The 19,082-nt window shown below is 51.3% G+C and overlaps 2 protein-coding genes across 3 annotated transcripts; one reads left to right on the top strand and one right to left on the bottom strand.

The window, feature by feature from the left end:
* The first annotated feature begins 2,138 nt into the window (after positions 1-2,138).
* Clps (colipase) lies at positions 2,139-4,153 on the top strand. 2 transcript variants are annotated; one of them, XM_027388957.2, is made up of 3 exons: positions 2,139-2,245; positions 3,520-3,642; positions 4,022-4,153. In XM_027388957.2, the coding sequence occupies exons 1-3, from the start codon at positions 2,159-2,161 to the stop codon at positions 4,151-4,153; spliced, it is 342 nt and encodes a 113-aa protein (XP_027244758.1). In that variant the 5' UTR covers positions 2,139-2,158. The 2 variants fall into 2 exon arrangements, with proteins under 2 accessions (XP_027244758.1, XP_035306423.1); XM_035450532.1 differs by lacking the exon at positions 3,520-3,642.
* A 6,143-nt stretch (positions 4,154-10,296) lies between these two features.
* Positions 10,297-12,778, bottom strand: Clpsl2 (colipase like 2). The gene is made up of 3 exons (XM_027388956.2): positions 12,689-12,778; positions 11,861-11,983; positions 10,297-10,392 (listed from the first exon to the last, which is right to left on the bottom strand). The coding sequence occupies exons 1-3, from the start codon at positions 12,776-12,778 to the stop codon at positions 10,297-10,299; spliced, it is 309 nt and encodes a 102-aa protein (XP_027244757.1).
* Positions 12,779-19,082: the final 6,304 nt, after the last annotated feature.

Raw genomic sequence — 19,082 nt, 5'->3', positions numbered from 1 at the left:
CCTGGGAAACTGTATGTATGTAAACTGTATGCAAACTCTGTTTTGGTTTCAGAAGAAAAGTCAGAGTAAAACTCTGCCTTGATCAGGGAAGACATACGGTTAAACCTGGAGGTTTGATTTATCTGCATCAGGAAACACATAGAATTGTTGAACTTCTCTTTGCTGTGCCCTGTGTTTGCAATGGTCAAAACTTCACCAGGGGAAGGTAGTTGGCCATGAGCGGCTAGAGTTGGATCGGCACCCTTAGTGTCCACTGATGTTTCCACAGCTGCTGGACCACACTTAGGGAAAGGACCCTGATGGCCTCATCTCCCAGGGCACAGAGGTCTGAGGCAGCTGACAGAGCTGGAGCAGAAGGAACAAGAATGGATCAGGGGTCGCTGGGCGTTGGTGGCTCCCGCCTTTAATGCCAGCACTCGGGAGACAGAGGCAGGTGGATTTCTGTGAGTTTGAGACCAGCCTGGTCTACAAGAGCTAGTTCCAGGACAGCCTCCAAAGCCACAGAGAAACCCTGTCTCTCAAAAAACCAAAAAAAAAAAAAAAAAAAAAAAAAAAAAGGATCAGGGGTTAGTGGCTTTGAACACAAGTCCCCAAAAATGAGAGGATAGCACTCTCTGGTCAGCATCCCCTCTGTGTCTGCTCCTCTGGCGTTGAGGGTCTCTTGGCTGGTTCCTCCAGCTGGTGACCTGAGTTCTGGCCCCAGGAATGCAACAGGCTCAGAGAACTTACACAGTTTAAATGACTGGCCTGAGGTCATGGCATTCAAAGTGCTGATATTTGAAGCCAAACTGGTCAAGATCAAAGCTGCGGCCAGAAGCACCCCAACCTGGGGCCCCGGGGGCAGCTTTTCACCTCCTGGGGTTAGGGTGCTGGTGGCACCAAGCAGACCTTTAGGGAAAGCCTCTCTGTTTGCACACCTGAGCACACTCAGGCAGCTGGACCCTTCCCAGCCTGCACCGCCAGGCTCAGCCCTCCTCATTCCGAGTCAGGAGCAGGGAGTACTCCTGCTTGTCTGTGACCTTGGGTAGGGAGCAGGGTGACTGAAAACCTTAACTCAGGCGACCTGTTAATTTGTTGTTGTTGTTGTTTTAAATATAGGAACTTGCTATATGGCTCTGGCTGCTCTGAACTCAAGATCCTTCTGGGAGCTGGGATGGAGGATGGGTGTACCCCATCATGCCCAGTCTGGGGTGGGGGGCAGCTCCCACACTACCCTTTCTGGTTCTGAGTCACTGGAGACAATCCTTCAGAGCTGTAACTACCTCATGAGGCAGCTCCCTGGGACAGGGCATAGGGTTGCTCTTGGGAGAACATGCACACCCTAGCCAGGTTGACTCTGGAATCCCCCACGAGCACAGAAGGAAAGCCTAAGGGTTAGGGTCCCAAACTCATTGCCTAAACCTCACACTTGAGTTTGGTGGGGCCCGCAGCAGATGACACAAATACCTTAGGTTCCTCTTGTGCCTCACACTAGTCTTGCCTTGCCTAGGAGCTCAAGTCACCAATTCATATCTCTGAACTCCCAAGTAAGAGTCCTGTTGGGCGCACCCTGCGTACGGCCACATATAATGGAAATACACTTCAGTGGTTTCATATTAACGCAGACGGAGCACTCGACAATGCATGTCCAATCCACCCTCCCAGCTCTTACATTCACCCCTGCTGACAGATTGGAAGCCTGAGCCAAGGACCAGGGTGTCCCTAACTCACCCGGCTGGTAGTTTGTGCAGTTACTAGTCCAGGGTCCTCCCCCTACTTTTTTTTTTTTTTATTTATTATTTGTGCTGCTGGGTATCAAACTCAGGGCCTTGTGAGTGCTGGGCAGGCAAGTGCCCCACCACTGAGCTACTCAGCCCAGAGTCTACTGTCTTAACTATAATGTGATAACTTGACCTACACACTCACACACACACACACACACACACACACACACACACACGGCCCTGGAGCCATCTTATCAGAAGGCCCCCCTCCGCCCCCCCCCCCCCCACGCAGGCCACATCTGCGCCTGCCTCTGTCGGTGGCCCCCGTCCTGCAGTGTGCAGAAGGCGGGTCACATGTAGATAGGGGCTCCTTTAAAGACCCACTACCTCAGCTGGCTCTCGCCTTCTGCCATCTGAACTGCCAGCTGCCACCCACGCCGGCTGTACCAGACACCATGGAGAAGGCCCTTGTCCTTCTGCTTGTGACCCTTGCTGCAGTGGCCTATGCAGCTCCTGGACCCCGGGGACTTTTTGTTAACCTGGTAAGGTGTCTCTGTGAAGCTGCCTGTCTTGTTCTGTGGATTTTGTAAGCATTGGCTCCTGACCCTGACCGCTGGTGCCACCCAGCTGGGTGTCTCCCCGAGTTCTCAGCTATATTAGCCTTTCCCCAGGCCACTCCAGGAGAGGCTAAGGGACAGCTCCGAACTCCACTGGCTGGGAGTTTGCTCTCTACAAAGCCAGAGCCCTATGTCAGGAACCCTGGCTGGGAAGGTCCTATGGCTTAAAAGTCGACAGCTTTCTAAGAAAGGTCATGACAATGATTCTAGTCTCTACCCTCCCATGACACCTTCCCATGTGCTGGACGCCAGCCTAAATGCCCGAGGAATGTCTGTGCCATTAACCCTCCCCGGGAGGCACAGAGCCAAGTGGAGCACTCACCCGAGGTTTCATAGCTCCAAGGCAAGGGACACTGGGACCCACCATGCCTTCCCACCACGTCTCAGTGGGGCAAGCACTGCATGGCCAGCAGCCCCAGGGGAAGGCTGGGAGGTGGGCTGGCCCAGGAATCTGTGTGAATGCCCATCAGACAAGATTAGTGTCTTCTGTTTATTTGAGACAGGATCTCACTGTGTAGCTATGGGTTTTCCTGGAACTTGTTTTGTAGACCAGGCTGGCCTTGAACTCACAGAGAACCACCTACCTATGCCTTTCCAGTGCTGGGATCAAAGGCGTGTGTCTCCATGTCTGATAAGTGTGGAGTGTAGAGATGACTTCCACATTCTCAGCCCCTCAAAGCAGTGGGGGGAAGCCAGGCATGGTGATGCTTGGCCTGTGATCCCATCACTGGGGAGGCTGAGGCAGAGGGTCATAGGTTGAGGCCAGCCTGGGATGTGAGATCCTGTCTTGAAGGAAGGAAGGAAGGAAGGAAGGAAGGAAGGAAGGAAGGAAGGAAGGGAAAGAGGGAGGGAGGAAGGGAGGGAGGGAAGGAGGGAGGGAGGGAGAAAGGGAGTAAATGTGGGAGACAGTGCCTTGGAGCAGCCCTTGTGCAAGACACAAAGGTGCCAGTGGCTTGCTAGGGTCACCAGGGAGCAGCCAGGAACTATAGGGCCTATAGGCCTGGACTCTTAGCCCAGGACAGCTCCTCTGCCACCTCCTCCCTCCTGACATGAGTAAGGCACAGTGGCCCCCAGACCCAGGGGTGAGACCCTTCACACACGCCTCACCGAGGGAGGTGGGGACGGTAGCTGTGGTAGGGTGGAGTGAGCTCTAGAGAAGGAGCTGGGGGAGGACTCGGCCTGACAGGTCTTCTCTGCAGGATGATGGCGAGATCTGCATGAACAGCATGCAGTGTAAGAGCAAATGCTGCCAACACGACACCATCCTGGGCATTGCCCGTTGCACACACCAGGCCATGGAGAACAGCGAGTGCTCCCCAAAGGTGCGTGCCCTGGGAGCTTGGGGGAGGGGCGGGGTGGCTCTACCTGGACATGGGTTGCAGAAGGAGTGAGGAGGGGTCTACAGGGTCAAAGGCTTAGCCCACCCCATCATCCCCCTTGACTGTCACAACTGGCCCCTGGGTTGGTGGTGTGTGTGTGTGTGTGTGTGTGTGTGTTCCCATTCCACAAGTAAGTAGAGGCTCCTCTGAGCTATCAAGTTACTAAGTGTTGGTAGAGACCTAATCCCGGGCTCGTTGGTGAGGCAGTCAGGAGCACACTGTGAAGTACCGGGCAGCGCCAGCTCACAGCCAGGTAGGGAACAAAAGATAACCAAGATGCCCCCACGATTGGTGACTCTGTTGTCTTTCCCTACGTCTGCAGACCATCTATGGGATTTACTACAGGTGTCCCTGTGAGCGGGGCCTGACCTGTGAGGGGGACAAGACCATCCTTGGCGCCATCACCAACACCAACTATGGCATCTGCCTTGATGTCGGGCGCTCCAAGCAGTGAACCTATGCAATCAGCTGGGCCCTGGAGGCCCCCTCTCTCCTTCTCCTCCATCTGTCCCATCTGAGCCAGCTGTTGGCGATTAAAGCGCACCTGCAACCTTGCCCGCCTCTGCCTGTCCTTGCTGTGCCTGCAGAAATCTCATGACACCTTTGTCTGCCAGGGCCAGGGGCCCACAGGGCAGAAGAGTGTGTGGAGGCTGGGGTCCGGGATAGCCTGGTGCATAGGCAGGGCTAGACCTGGTCCTATGACCAGGACTCGGCCCTCCTGCCTCTCCTGAGCCCGGGAGACAGGGAGACAGGAGGAGACAGCACAGGCCTCCAGCAGGGGTCCAACATCACATCATGGCAGTCCCTGTTCTGGCTCTCCCTACTTCCAGGGCCCTTCTTTCAGTTGTGACAACTGGCTGACACCTCTCATGTACCAATGGGTCAACCCACTCTGGGAAGAACTTACCTTCTCTACTTCAAAGGTAATGAATGCAGAGAGCTGAAGGATTGTGCCCGACATCACCCAAGCCCACCCTTACCTGCAGAGGGTTCCCTGTCCTCTCAGCATTCACTCTAAGAAGCATGAGTGGGGAGAACAAGGGGTTAAATTTTCCCTTAATATAGAATTGCGTTCTCTCAGGAGCCCAAGTATTAGTTAGGACCAGTGAGTAAAGACACTTGTCACCAAGCCAGCTTGAGTTTGTCCCTGGGGATGCACTTGGTTGAAGGAAAAGAACTACAGGCTGTCCTGCCTGTCACACACCCGTGTGATGATGATGTGTGTGCATGAGGACACGCGCGCACACACACACACACACACACACACACACACACACACACACATACACGAATAAAGAAATGTAATTAAAAGACAGATTCGCCGGGCGTTGGTGGCTCACGCCTTAAATACCAGCACTCGGGAGGCAGAGGCAGGTGGATCTCTGAGTTCGAGACCAGCCTGGTCTACAAGAGCTAGTTCCAGGACAGCCTCCAAAGCCACAGAGAAACCCTGTCTCAAAAAACCAAAAAAATGGGGAAGGGCCCAGGACCAGCACAGGAAGATTTGGTGGACTTTGCAGAGCCCCTGTTGAGGGCCCTACCCTGCCTGGGGAGTGGTGGGTGGATGGGGTGGGGGTGGCTGGGGTGGGGGAGGAGGGATGGGGGTGAGGGGAGGGAGAGGAAGAAGGGACTTGAAACAAGCTTGTTCCCTAACTAGAACTAATAAATAAATTTAAAAAAATATTGTGAGGATCGAGAATGATGTAAACGCAAAAATTAAAGAGAGAAGTGTGCTGGAGATGGAAGTGAAAAATAATAAAGGAAAATCAAATCATAAAAAGAAAAAAAAGAAAGACAGATTCAGCATACATAAGGCCTAAGCAGATGCTGCCGACCCTGGGTTGGATTGCTGGGGGTGGGGAGAGTCACACACAAGGTGGAGTATCAAAACTCAGGCACTCCCCCAGGCCCACAGTCTGAAGGTCTGGGGTCAGCGAAACCTCTAGAACCCGTAATTTCTATCTTCAGACCACATTCAACTGCAAAGTCCCAAGTCATCATGACTTCAAGAAACGAGGCATCTACACCTCACCACCCCACAGGTCGGGCAGACAGGAAGTGCTGGCATGTGTCTTGGGGGGTTAGCAGCCACTCCTAGCATTATACCTTTTCACCATATTCTGAGGCAGGGGAGTCTGGGCTGGGGAGAGCCAGGCTCTCCTCCCTGCCTTCCCCTTGTCTCTGCTAAGAGGCTCTAGGCCAGCAATTCTCAGCCTGTGGGCTGTGGTACCTTTGGAAGTCAAGCAACCCTTTCACAGAGTCACACATCAGATATCCTGCATATCAGATATTTATATTACAATTCATAACAGTAGCAAAATTATGGTTATAAAGTAGCAGTGAAAATAATTTTATGGTTGGGGGTCACCAAAACCTGAGGAACTGTGTTAAAGGGTCTCAGCATTAGGAAGGTTGGGTCTGGCCAACTCTAGCTGCAAAGGAGGCTGGGCCATCATGACTGACGGTTTGTGACCCCTCTGCCAGAGCTGGGCTTGCAGCTGCTCAGGTAACAGTGGGGCTCCACTATCGAGAAAGGAAGGCCAAACCTCAACATGAAGAGCTGTCAGTGCCTGTCGGGTGGAGGCAGGTCAAGTGCAGAGGCAGGCGCCACGCTTAGCCTCCAAAGAGAGCCACAGTCATGCTTTTGTGTGTGTCTAGGCTGACCACAGTGCCCACGGTGTTTTCGGCTCTCTAGGATGTGAACAGAGCACCTTTGGTTTTGAGAAGTGAGCAGGGAATCGGGCCGGTCCTCAAGTGGTGGGCTCCTCTAGGGTGCAACTAAGGCTTGGCTCCTACCAAGTCATGACCATGTGACCAAAGCTCGGGAGGACACTGGCTCCTGGGCTAACCCAAGAGACAGGCCAGAAGGCGCAAGCCATGGACCATCCTCCCAGGCAGCAGCAGCCGCCTTCGGGAGTTCAGGGCAGATTATGTGACTATCACCTGATTACCCAACCAGCCCTCCCAGCCAAAGGTATGCAATCTGCCCTAATTGCTGGTGGCCTGGAGGGGGGTGGTCCCAGGGAGCGGCTGGAGTAGATTATGGGTAGGGGTCCCACCTGCTCAGCCACAGGGATGCTAACCTAGGTGCTGGGGGCAGACTTCCAGAGCAGGTACATTGGGGTCACCCACAATGTCAGTTGTCTCTCATTCCTGTGTGTAAGTAGGCACAGTAAACTCAAAGTTCCCAGGGGAGCTTTGATGGAACGGAATTTTGGGTTATTTCTGAACCTTATAGGGCCGGGATAGATGTTGAGTTCCTTCCAATGTAGAAAGCCTTTGTCCTGAGAACAGTGGAGGCCCCCAAACAGCACACACTCATTTTGCTGCCAGAGAAAGCCTCTGGCCCCAGGAGGAGCTGATTTAAATCCCAGCTCAATTCCACTGGCTGTGTGATTCCCAGCTCTCTGGAAGGCTGAGTCTGGAGGACCAGAAGTTCAGAAGAGAATGTTGAGATCACAGGTGTGCGCCACCATGCCCAGAAAAGGTAGGGTTTTTTTGTTGTTGTTATTGTTGTTGTTGTTTGTTTGTTTGTTTTGCTTTCACAGTGTGTGCTGAATCTGAGTCCTCTGAGTAGTGACTTGAAAAATCCAGGTCTCTCATAGTTCCAGGGCCGCAGCAATGAGAGAACCGGAGAACCAACTACTTTCTCGATGCCCACAGATGGCAAAGACAGCCCCTGCCCCATTACCTGAAGCCTATGGTCCTAGGTCCGGAAGCTTTTAAAGATTTCTAGGTTCCAGAATGGAGCATTCAGTGGGAGACAGGAGAGAGCTACAGGACACCCAGTAGTGGCTGGGAAGGGCCAGGGTGAGCATCCCCCCCCCCCAATCACCTGTAATGTGTGACTTTCTGAACTTCCAGTCAGCACCTGGGGAAGGCTGTGTAGTCTATTTCCCTCCCACCTGTGGGGCCATCAGGAAGGGGTAGGTTTGAAAGCCATTGGCCAAACATGGGTCTGGGCTGCTGCTGCTGCTTCTTCTTCTTCTTTTTTTTTTTTTTTTTTTTGGTTTTTCGAGACAGGGTTTCTCTGTGTAGCTTTGGAGCCGATCCTGGCACTGGAGACCAGCCTGGCCTCGAACTCAACAGAGATCCGTCTGCCTCTGCTGGGATTAAAGGCATGCGCCACCAACGCCCGGCTGGGCTTCTTCTTTTGTGTCATAATTCCTGGGTTTTTTTCTGCTTTGTCCAAAAATTATACATCACTTCCCTTCCTTCTGCAGAAACAACAAGGAAGTGGGCTTTGGTGAACCTGTGGCATTCTCTCTGTGGCCTTTAAGTCTGTACCCAGGAGGCAGAAGCTGGTGGAGCTCTGTGAGTTCAAGACCAGCCTGGTCTACATAGCTAACAGCTAGGATGACATAGTGAGACTCTGTCTCAAAAAAGAAAAAACAAAAACCCTAAAAATTTGGCTTATTTAACTTAAATTGGCTATTTGGCTAAAGGCAAGGCATGTTCCAGGCAGCCCTCACTTTCTTCTATGGTCAAGTCCAGGAGAAGGGAGGATATTTCACCTTAGTAATTATTTATTTTTTATTATATTTATGAATTTATCAGGGTGGACTCCAGAGCACACGAGGTGCCGTCAGAGAACAGCTTGTAGGAGTTGGTTCTCTCCTTCCATCTTTCAGGGTCTGGGGACTGAGCTAGGGTCCCCTGGCTTGCATCGCAAAGGCCTTTACCCGCTGAGCCATCTCGCAGGCCCTGGGTAACCGTTACTGCGATTATTTTGTGCTTCCTGGTTTTGAGCCAGGTCTTCCTGTGTGGTCCTTGCTGGCCTCTAACTCTGCCTTTGTCTCCTGGAGCTGATCACAGTGTGGACCATTCATCCTCCCGATGAGGCAGGGATATGAGCTGGAGACCTGACTCAGCTCCCAACATTTCAGGTCCAGCCACTTGTCTCAAAGACATAACTCAAGAATAACGCTTAAGAGCGAGTTCCAGGACAGGCGCCAAAACAATACAGAGAAACCCTGTCTCAAAAAACAAAAACAAACAAACAAAAACAGTAATGCAAAGGGTAGGAGGAACTGTTTGTGACGTGCGGGTGTGGAGGCCAGAGGCCACATCGGGGGGTTACTCTCTGCCATACATGTGGCTGAGACAGTCACACACATAACATAAAAACACATCTTTTTAATGTTATCTTAAAATGAGCTGGAGAGATGACTTATCAGTAAAGAGTTCACACTGGTTTGCAGACAGCCTCAGTTCAATTCCCAGCACCCATATCAGTGGCTCACAACTGCCACAACTCCAGCTCCAGGGAAACCCAGTACCTCTAGCCTCTATTGGACAGAGGAGAAGGTCCAGCAGCCCGGAAACATGGTGCTCATTAAACTCGATGTTATTGGGTGACACCTGGAAATCCTGTCGTTGCTAGGCAACTGGGAAGGACTTTGGCTTGGGACCCAGGACTGGCTGAGGCCTGAACTGGGACCTGCTGTGGCTCTGAATTTCATATCTAACCATGAGCAAGTTTCTTATATCACTTAAGCCAGTTCAGGTGGGTGTTTCAGTTTTGTTTGTTTGTTTTGTTTTTGTTTTTGTTTTTTTGATTTTTCAAGGCAGGGTTTCTCTGTAGCTTTGGAGGCTGTCCTAGAATTCACTTTTCAGGTATTCTTGAAGCAGAAAAGTCTATGGTGTTACCCCAGTGTCTCTCTCTATACAGTGGAAGCTTCAAGGCACACTCTACTGGTCACATTCTTGCATTTTTTAATAAAAAGGTGTGTATGTGTGTGTGTGCGTGCGCACCATATGTGTGAGCAGTATCTGCAGAGGCCAGAAGAGGGAAGATTCACCAGAGTTGGAGTTACTGGCACTTGTGAGCCACCTAATGTCAGTGTTGGGAATTGAACTCTGGGCCTCTGGATGAGCAGGAGCCCTGTTAACTGCTGAGACATCTCTCTAGCCTCACATTCTTGAATTAATTTTTTTTTTTTAAATTTGGGCTGGAGAGATGGCTCAGCAGTTAAGAGCACTAGAAGAACTCTTCCAGAGGACCTGAGTTCAATTCCCATATGACAGCTCATAACCGTCTGTAACTCCAGTCCCAAGGTACCTAGCGCCCTCGTACAGATATACATGCAGGTGAAACACCAATGCACATATATAATTTTTTTTATAAATAAGAATTTTAAAAAAACAATTATTTTGTGTTCTGCACACGTGGACAGCAGAGGACAACTTGTAGGATTCCATTCTCTCCTGCCACGTGAAGCCTGGGGACTGAACTCGGGTCTCCAGGCTTGGCAGCAAGTGCCTTTACCTGCTGAACCATCTTGTTGGCCCACAGTCTTTCGTCTACATACCCCCACACATTTGAACAGACACACTTCAAGTGATCTTCACCCATCTGTTCCCCTCACAAAACATTGCCCCCCACACCCCCAGCCTCATCTCTCAGCCCCGCCCCTCCCATGAAACCCGGTCCCCACCGAGGGGCTTTCCCACAAAGGGCAGACAGAGACCGGAGCCAGGAAGTGACTTTAATGGGGACAAGCTTGCTAGGGGGTGGAGTGGGGTAGGGACACCTGAGGAGAGGGACACCTGGGGGAGGGTGCAACCGCAGCTGCCATGAGCAACCTGTGTCCTCCTCTAAATCATTTGGCAGCGGCGGGGGCACATGGGTTCCTTGGAATGGCAGCTCAAGCCGATTCGGCAGGGACATACGAAGTTCAGGGTCCCCCTGGTCTGTGGGCAAAGAAGGGTGTAAAGCAAGGGGATTACATTTCCTTGGGAGCCGGGCAAGAGAGGTAAGTAGTGGTGGGAGATGCCCAACCCAACCCGAGGTTCTATGTCATATGGCTGAGCACAGCCTGTGCTGCCCGGTCTCCTCTGCCCAGAGCAGACAACAGCAGCTGTCCTGGTTTCTCTTTTAGATTTATTTTCCTTCATGTGTTTACATGCCTGAACTATGTACATGCCTGCATGCTTGTTAGGCCACCTGGAACTGGGGTTGCAGATGGTTGTTAGCCACCATGAATGCTAGGAATGGAAGCCTGTCTCCTGTCAGAACGAGTGCTCTACAGTGATGAGCCAGTGAGCGCTCCAGCACCCCCCCCCCACACACACACACACTGGGTTTTCCTGTTAACATACCCTACAGTCACCTGGAAAGAGATGACCTCAATTAATGAGTTGCCTCCCTCAGATTAGCCTTGATGTTGGAGGGCCCAGCCCACTGTGGCCAGCACCATCCCTAGGCAGGTGAACCTGGTATAAAAAGCTAAGCACCAGCCTTGGAGTAAACCACTGAATAGCATTTCTCTATGTTCTCTTCTTTCGTTCCCGCCTGACGTCCCTTGGTCACCTGGAAGTATAAGCTGCAACAAACTCTTTCTTCCTTGCATTGTTTCTGGTTGTGGTGTTTATCACAGCAACAGAAAGCCAACTAGAACAGTGACCTTGTTCATCTCCATACTGTAGTGAGTGAGGTGTAATGTGCCAAGTGGCCTCTAATAAAGAGATTCTCCAAGCCACATGGCACCCCCTGGCTGGTTCCTTTAGACACCTGTAGTGGACCAGGCAGGGAATTAGAGGCTAGGTCCATTACCCCTAGAAGAGTTTGGGCCCAGGGCCAATGAGTAGGAACAAGCCATTCTGCACCTTTGTGTCTTCCAGTTGACAACAGCCTGCTTGAGTGAGCCCTGTGAACATGCCCAGCCACTTCATGAGGTAGACACATTAGTCCCCATTAATGGTCAGAGAGGTCCAAGGGGACCTTGGCAGAGAAACCAGGATTTAAGTGTGGATCCCACCAGAGAGCTGAGGTCCCAGGTAGCCCTGCAGCTCTCCCTAGTAAACATCAGGGATAGGGAGATGGCCACTAGGACAGGGTAGGCGTCTTCTCCCATCCCCCTTATATCAGAAAGGGTAAGAAAAAGACTCTCGTTCAACCAACGTCCACCGTGTGCAGCCACTAAGCAGGCTGTGAGGCTTCTTAGCGGCTCTGCTGCTGCCTTTGCAAGCTTCACAACTGAGCAAGGCAGCCCAGCCTGGAAGGAGTGGTCCGGAAGTTGTCGGTAGTGGGGGAAGGGCATTCCAGGAGGTGGAGGCAGAGGCGTGTGCTCTCTCTCTCTCTCTCTCTCTCTCTCTCTCTCTCTCTCTCTCTCTCTCTCTCTCATCTTCCCTCCCGCTTCCCTGCTTGCTGGTGTCTCACCTGGGGCAAGCACTCCATGCCCATCCGAGACTTGGAGGTGCAGAAGGCCCCCCTTCTTTCCAGGTCTATGAGGCAACAGTCACTGAAGCACTGGTTGTGGTGGACACACCTGTCTCCGTTGGCCTGTGGAGACAGCCCTTGGTCACCAGCTCCTGTCTATAGAGGGATGAAGGAGGTCCTGGCCATGCCCAAGAACCCAGGGGTCCAGGAACAGAAGCCATGAGACTGTCACCTCAGACCCAACCCCAGGCACTCTCTTCCCCAAGCAGGACTTGACTGAGCTGGTTCCCTCTGCGCCCCATTTCCTGCCCTCTCACCTCCATGGCTCCCAAAGGGTAACACTGGGATAGTCCCAGACCACTATCTGAATAGCTAGTGGGTGCTTGCTGAGATCAGTCCCCAGAATGCGTAGAGATGGGAGGAGAAAATGGACCCCACTGAGACATTTCAGACTTCATGTACATAGACAAGGGAGGAAGGGAGGAAGGAAGGAACTTTTAGAATTAAAATAATTATGTAGGGTGGAAAGAGGGGGGAAGAAAGAATGCATCTAGAATGAGCCCTAGGCCTTGGAGGAAGTCAGGAGAGGACCAGAATCAGCCGATAGTTAGGGTTTGGGATGGTGGGGGAGGGTAGTGAGCCCAGTGCTGAGAGAGCAGATGGGACCTGGGCCAGGGGTGCTGGTCTCCAGGTCCAGGGCTGTGAGTGCATCTGGGGTCCCCCACACCTCGAGCCAGGGCCTGGATCCCCACTGGAGGGTGGCTGCAAGCTGTCTGCCACCCTCATCCCCATCCTTCCACCACCGAGAAAGTTGGGGACACTACTCACCTTTTTATATTCTGAGGTCTCACTGAAGACATGTGGCTGGACCCCGGTGAGCAGTGCCAGCATGGTGGCTAAGGCCCGGGTGAAGGCCATGGCCTGGGTGGCTGAAGGTTCCTGAACGGTGCTGGAAATAAATCCCTGTGGGAGTGGTAGCCAGCCAGTGTGGGCCCGATGGTCACAGAATGTTCTGCTCAAAGGGTGTGGGATGAGGACCATTGCCTCCAAGCTTAGGCCTTGGCCGGCTGGGGAGGAGATGGACAAAAAGGCTTTGGACCAGCAGATCACTTATTCTGTGGGACATTGGGGGCCTTATATGAGCTACTTCCAAACATAGATAGCAAACTGTAAATAAAAGCTTATTTTAAAATGCTACCCAGGGGGGCGGGGTGGCTCAGTGGTTAAGAGCTCTGACTGATCTTGCAGAGGACCTGGTTTGGTTCTGAACACCCACATAGTGGCTCACAACCGTCTGTAACTCCAGTTCTGGAGTGACACAACCTTCTGTGACCTCCAACGGCACCAGGCACACATGTGATGTACAGACATACATTGCATGCAGGCGAAACACTCAAACATAAGACACACCTTTTTATTTTATTTTTTGATTTATTTATTTTTGTTTCTTTTGAGACAGGGTTTCTGTGTATTGCTTTGAAGGTTGTCCTGGAACTCACTCTGTAGACCAGGCTGGTCTCGAACTCACAGAGATCTGCCTTGCCACTGTCCTCCCAGGGCTGGAATTAAAGACGTGCACCACAGTGGCCGGCCTTTTTTCTTTTTTTTAAATCAATTTGGAAACCGAATGTGTTTGTCTACTGCTGTGGTCCCAGTACTTGAGAGGTGGAGGCAGGCAGATCAGAAGTTCAAGGTTATCCTTGGCTACATAGTAAGTTTGAAGTCAGCCTGGGCTATATGTTTCTAAAGAACAAAACCCCAGGGCTGGAGAGATGGCTCAGAGGTTAATAGCACCAGCTGCTCTTCCAGATGGACCAGAGTTCAATTCCCAGCAACCACCTGGTGTCTCACAACCATCCATTATGAGGTCTGGTGCCCTCTTCTGGTGTGCAGATATACATGGAAGCAGAATGTTGTATACATAATAAATAAATAAATAAATCCTAAAAAAAACAGGAAATGAGGATGGCTCACCTAGCATCCACAAAGCCTGGGTTTGATCCCTAGTGCCACATAAACAGAGAGGGGCGTCACCCAAGCCCATAATCCCAGCATTCTAGAGCCTGAAGTTCAAAGCCAGTCAGTTTGAGGCTAGCCTGGGCTACAAGGGACCCCATCCCAAGAGTATTGAGTTTGAAGGGGGAGGTAGAGCTACCAAGCTCACTGAAGAACAGGACCAGAACCCTTGGAAGGAAAGGAGACAGTAGCAAGCTCCTACCCAGAATGCCTAGGGCAGCCAAGGTTGCCTGCAGGGGGTGTGGGAGGGGAACACTTTGTTGGCTTTATTGAGGCCCCGGGGCTTGGCAGATAGAACCAGAGGAGCTTCTAGACAAAGGGGGCAGAGATGAGAAAGGCCGCATGTGTTGGGGCGGGCGCGGGGCGGGGCGGGGCAGGGCGGGGACGGGCGGGACGGGCGGGGACGGGGTCAACTCCAGGTGGGATGCAGAGCACAGTATGCAGGGTGGTTGTTTGTGGTGGGGCTAGTATTAGGGCAAGGGACTCTAGCCTGTGACCCGGAGTACAGGGCAAGTCTGGTCGTGCCCATCTGTGAGGACGCCAGGCATCCTGAGACAGAGGCCCAGCAGCCTTGCAGGACACCGGCGCCAGCTTGCAGCATCTCCTTCACTGCACGCCACATCCCTGTGACAGGGCAGCAGGACGGGGACACACAGTGCTCTGCTGTCTCCTCCAGGGCCTGCTGGCCCACATCAGCTCTCAGAGGGAGCACCCTGGAGGGAGCTACATGAGCTGATGCAGCTGCTCTCCAGACCTGGTATGTCATCCTGGAGATGGGAGGACAGTCCTACCTAGCAGTCAGGGGGTGTTGCCACATAGCCTGACTCCTAGACAAAGGGCACTGTTTCTAGAAAGAAGGTCTATGGCTGGCGTTCCTCTGCTCACATGAGATGTTTACACAGCCTTGGGGGATGCTGGGAGCTACCTACACTGCCTATCCGCAGGCTAGACACATGGGCTCATGACACTATTGACCAAGTCTTGACACTGATACCCAGCCTTTGTCAATGAAGGCTCCATCCTTACCAAGAGGTAAGGGAAAGGAACTCAAGACCAACATTAAGCTTCATTTGTTGTCATGGTTTATTCTGAAAGTCTCATATGTTCCTGGCCAGTCTTGAACTCTGCAAGTGGTGAGAATAATCAGTGGATAAAGTTGCCTACTGTCACCGGGCAATGGGCAGAGGCAGGCAGATCTCTATGAGTTTGAGGCCAGCCTGGTCTACAAGAGCAGCCTCCAAAGCCACAGAGAAACCTTGACTCAAAAAACAAAACAAAACAAAAGAGGACAATTTGGAAATTTGGAGCTCTTCTTCTGCCATTTAAGTCCCAGGTATTGAACTCAGGTTGGCAGCCTTACTTTGCCCACTGAGCCATCCCCACAGGCCTCTTTCCTTTTTTTTTTTTTTTTTTTTTTGAGACAGGGCCTCATATGGCTCTCATATGATTGAGAGACCCTGCCTTGATATTCTGGCCTTAAACTCCTGATCCGCGTGCCTCTGCCTTCTCAGTGCCAGCATTACAGATAAGTGCCCCACGCCCAGTTTACCACAGGAGACACTAAGATTTTGCTTTGTTTGTGTACTGAGATAAGATTCCACTTTGTAGCCCAGTCTAGCCTGGAACTCATTATGTAGTCCAGTATAGTCTCAAACTCGTGGCAATCTTCCTGCCTCAGCCTCCCAAGTGTTGCAACTACAGGGGTGAGCCATCACACCCAGCTCTGAGGATTTTTTTTTAATCTTAATCTCTTTGGTCTTTAAAAACTTTAAAAATCTCTGTGAGTTTGAGGCCAGCCTGATTGACAAAGCTACACAGAAAAACCCTGTCTCAAAAAAATCAAAAAACTACAACAAAAAACCTGTTGGGCAAGATCTACAAGCTTGTTCCCACTGCCCCCTTGTGGAACACCCACTGCTCTACTGTCGTCCGTCCGTCCGTCCGTCCCTCCCCACCCCCACCCCCACCCCTTGTTTGTCTGCCCACCTTGCCATAGACATCATCTTTCTGTCTCTATCAGCCAATTGTGCGACTTTCCTAGTATTCTCTTGTTTGGTTGCTTTGGTTTTTTTGAGACAGGGTTTCTCTGTGGAGTCCTGGCTGTCCTGGCACTCGCTTTGTAGACCAGGCTGGCCTCAAACTCAGAGACATCCAACTGCCTCTGCCTCAAGAGTGTTGGGGTTAAAGGTGTGCACACCACCAGCTGGCTGTCCTTAGAGTCTTGGAAGCAAATTTGGGCTCAGTGGTTAAAGCACACCAGCGTTCAGATCACCAGAGTCCATGTGTAAATGCCAGGGGTATGTGTGTGTGTGGTGTAGCCTCTAGGGGCAGATCCAGATCCCTCAGTAAGCTTGCTAGCAGAACTAGCCCTACCTGAGTGCTCTGGGTTTGATTGAGAGCCCCTGCCTAACTGAGGAAAGTGGAGGAGTGTGTGTGTGCCCAACCTGGCACACCTGGGAAGAAGGCTCTTCACGTGAAGCCCGGCCTCCATCATATTGGCCCGTGGCCATGTCCGTGGAGCATTTTCTTGATTGCTGATTGGCCTAGGAGACGCCAGTCCTAAGCAGGTGCGACTGGGCTGTATGAAAAGGCTAGCTGACCCAAAGAGCAAGCTAGAAAAGTAAAAATTCCATGGTTTCTGCTTCAGTCCCTGCCTTGATTTCCCTAAGTGTAAGCCAAATAGACCCTTTCCTCCCCAAGTTGGTTTTGGCCATGGGAATTCTTAAAGACGTGACTCCCCCCCACACTAAGATGGTGCTGAGGGCCCCAAACAGACGTGGATGGATGAATTCACCCAGAGTCTCCAAAGTTGGTATGCTCCCCCAGCCTCTAATCTGATCTTTGAGAGCCAGCCATTGGGGCAGAGGTGGCTTCAGAGAAGGCAAAGACAAAACCCACTTCCCTAGTAAAATTCTACAAACGTCTCTGCTCTCCCTAAGCCAATTCAGTCAGTATGTATAAGATCTCAGCAGCGCCCAGCCACTTAGGGGGGGTGGGGTGGGGGGGAGCGGGCATGGTTCCCTGAGCATGAGAGATCTGTCTTCATGAGATCAGGTGTGCCTGCTTGTGAACACATCAGGTCAGTTGACCACTCCCTCAGAAATGGAGTCTGGAGGGTCACTGGGCCCTCATCTGAGAGTCCAGCCACTGTCTTCTCCACCTCTTGGCCATTTGTATGCTGTTCTGCCCTAATTTCTTGTGGCCTGGTGTGGAAAGGTTAGAGTATATTGGGAACAGAAGTGAGTGGGGTTCCATCTCTGTGGCTCTGAAGAAGCCACTCTCCACGCTGGGTGAAACTTTCCAGTGGGACTGCTTTGGGGTTCCCTCATCTTTCTGTTAGCACCCCATTTGTGTGTCCATACCTGTGGAAGTCAAAGGACAGCCTCAGGTAGTGTAGAGGAAATGCTGGGCACGCCCACTTGGAGGCTGGCACAGGTGATACAGACCTTGCACACACGGGCGCGGTCAGAGTGAAGTAGCAAGACTTTAAATATGGGGGGTTGCTCCTATGCGGCTCTCTGTTCCCTGACCTCCCTGGTTGTACAAGACTGACTCAGTCTCGTGAGTACTTTCTTAATAGACATCTGCTGATCAAACTTGCTCTGACTCTATTGCAATATGTATTAATTGCGTTTCACTATAAGGTGGTGTCCCTCAGGTGCCATCCACTTTTTTAAAAAAAGATTTTATTTATTATGTATACAACATTCTGCTTCCATGTATATCTCACTGCACACCAGAAGAGGGCACCAGATCTCATAACGGATGGTGTGAGCCACCATGTGGTTGCTGGGAATTGAACTCAGGACCTCTGGAAGAGCAGTCAGTGCTCAACCACTGAGTCATCTCTCCAGCCCTGTTTTTGTTGTTGCTTTGTTTTTATTTTTTTGTTTTTTCCACAAGTGAGATTTTATTGGTTGTGGATCAGCACACAGACATTTCAGTTCTTAACACTTGCATCAGAACTCCGGAGTCTTGTGCTGTTCTTTTTAAAGTTACTCAGGGATGTTCCAGAGTCAGACCAGGCAAAGTTCCCTTAAGACCTCTCACTAGCTCTTGTAGACCAGGCTGGTCTCGAACTCACAGAGGTCAGCCTGCCTCTGCCTCCCGAGTGCTGGGATTGAAGGTGTGCGCTACCAACACCCAGCTATTTTTTTTTTTTTTAAAGACAGGGTTTCTCTGTATTGCCCTGGCTTTCCTGGAACTCAATCTAGACCAGGCTGGTCTCAAACTCAGAGAGATCCACCTGCCTGGGCTTCCAGAGTGCTGGGATTAAAGGTGTGCGCCACCACCATCCAGACATGATTTCACCTTTTAAAAAATGATTTACACTTTAAAAATGGGGTGTGGTGGGATTCCTTGTCCTTCATTTTACAAATGTTTCTAGAGCAACTAAAAAATTCACATTTAAAGCCGGGCATTGGTGGTGCACACCTTTAATCCCAGCACTCGGGAGGCAGAGGCAGGCAAATCTGAGTTTGAGACCAGCCTGGTCTACAAAGTGAGTTCCAGGACAAGCAGGGCTACATGGAGAAACCATCTGTAAACACTAATAATAATAATAATAATAATAATAATAATAATAATATAATGGATTAGCTGATGAAATACCCCTCTGGGCTATACAAGGAGTGGGAGGGGCCCCCGGCAAACACAAAGATGACAAAGATGGTTACTCACACTTGGCTTGTTCCTCTGCTGGAGAGAAGCCTGATTCTGGATTTGTCTGGTTTTCTGCAATCAGATCTGTAGTTCATGGTCAGCAATGGCCTGTTTCCCCCTTGCTCCCCTCTTCCCTCATGTGCACTTTGTCTGCTGACATTTGTTCCTGGGGTCTTTTTTGGCTTTGTGTCCATTTGGCAGGGGCTTGTCCAGCCATGGAACTGCCTGGCCACCCCTGGACCTCGGGGACCCTATGTGGTTTTTAACATTGGTTCTGGGGATTAAACTCAGGTCAATGTGGGCTCTCCCAGACCTCAATCTTTTAGCCAGCATCAGAGCTGAGTGGAGGCTTCACTCTGTTTTGTGACAGTCAGATCAATGAGCACACTAGCCTGTATACTGTACCCCACGTGAGTCTGAGGATGACGCAGCCTGCTGCCACCTTCCTTGATTGTCAGTGTTTCTTCTCAAAGATGCTAAGAACTGAAATCCTCAAGGGGGGAACTTACTCTGGAAGAATTAAAATGCAATACTTTTCCTTTAA

This window comes from Cricetulus griseus (assembly GCF_003668045.3).
Source record: "Cricetulus griseus strain 17A/GY chromosome 1 unlocalized genomic scaffold, alternate assembly CriGri-PICRH-1.0 chr1_0, whole genome shotgun sequence".
NCBI lineage: Eukaryota > Metazoa > Chordata > Mammalia > Rodentia > Cricetidae > Cricetulus > Cricetulus griseus.
The sequence above is the reverse complement of the archived record's forward strand: the minus strand, read 5'-3'. Positions and strand labels throughout refer to the sequence as shown.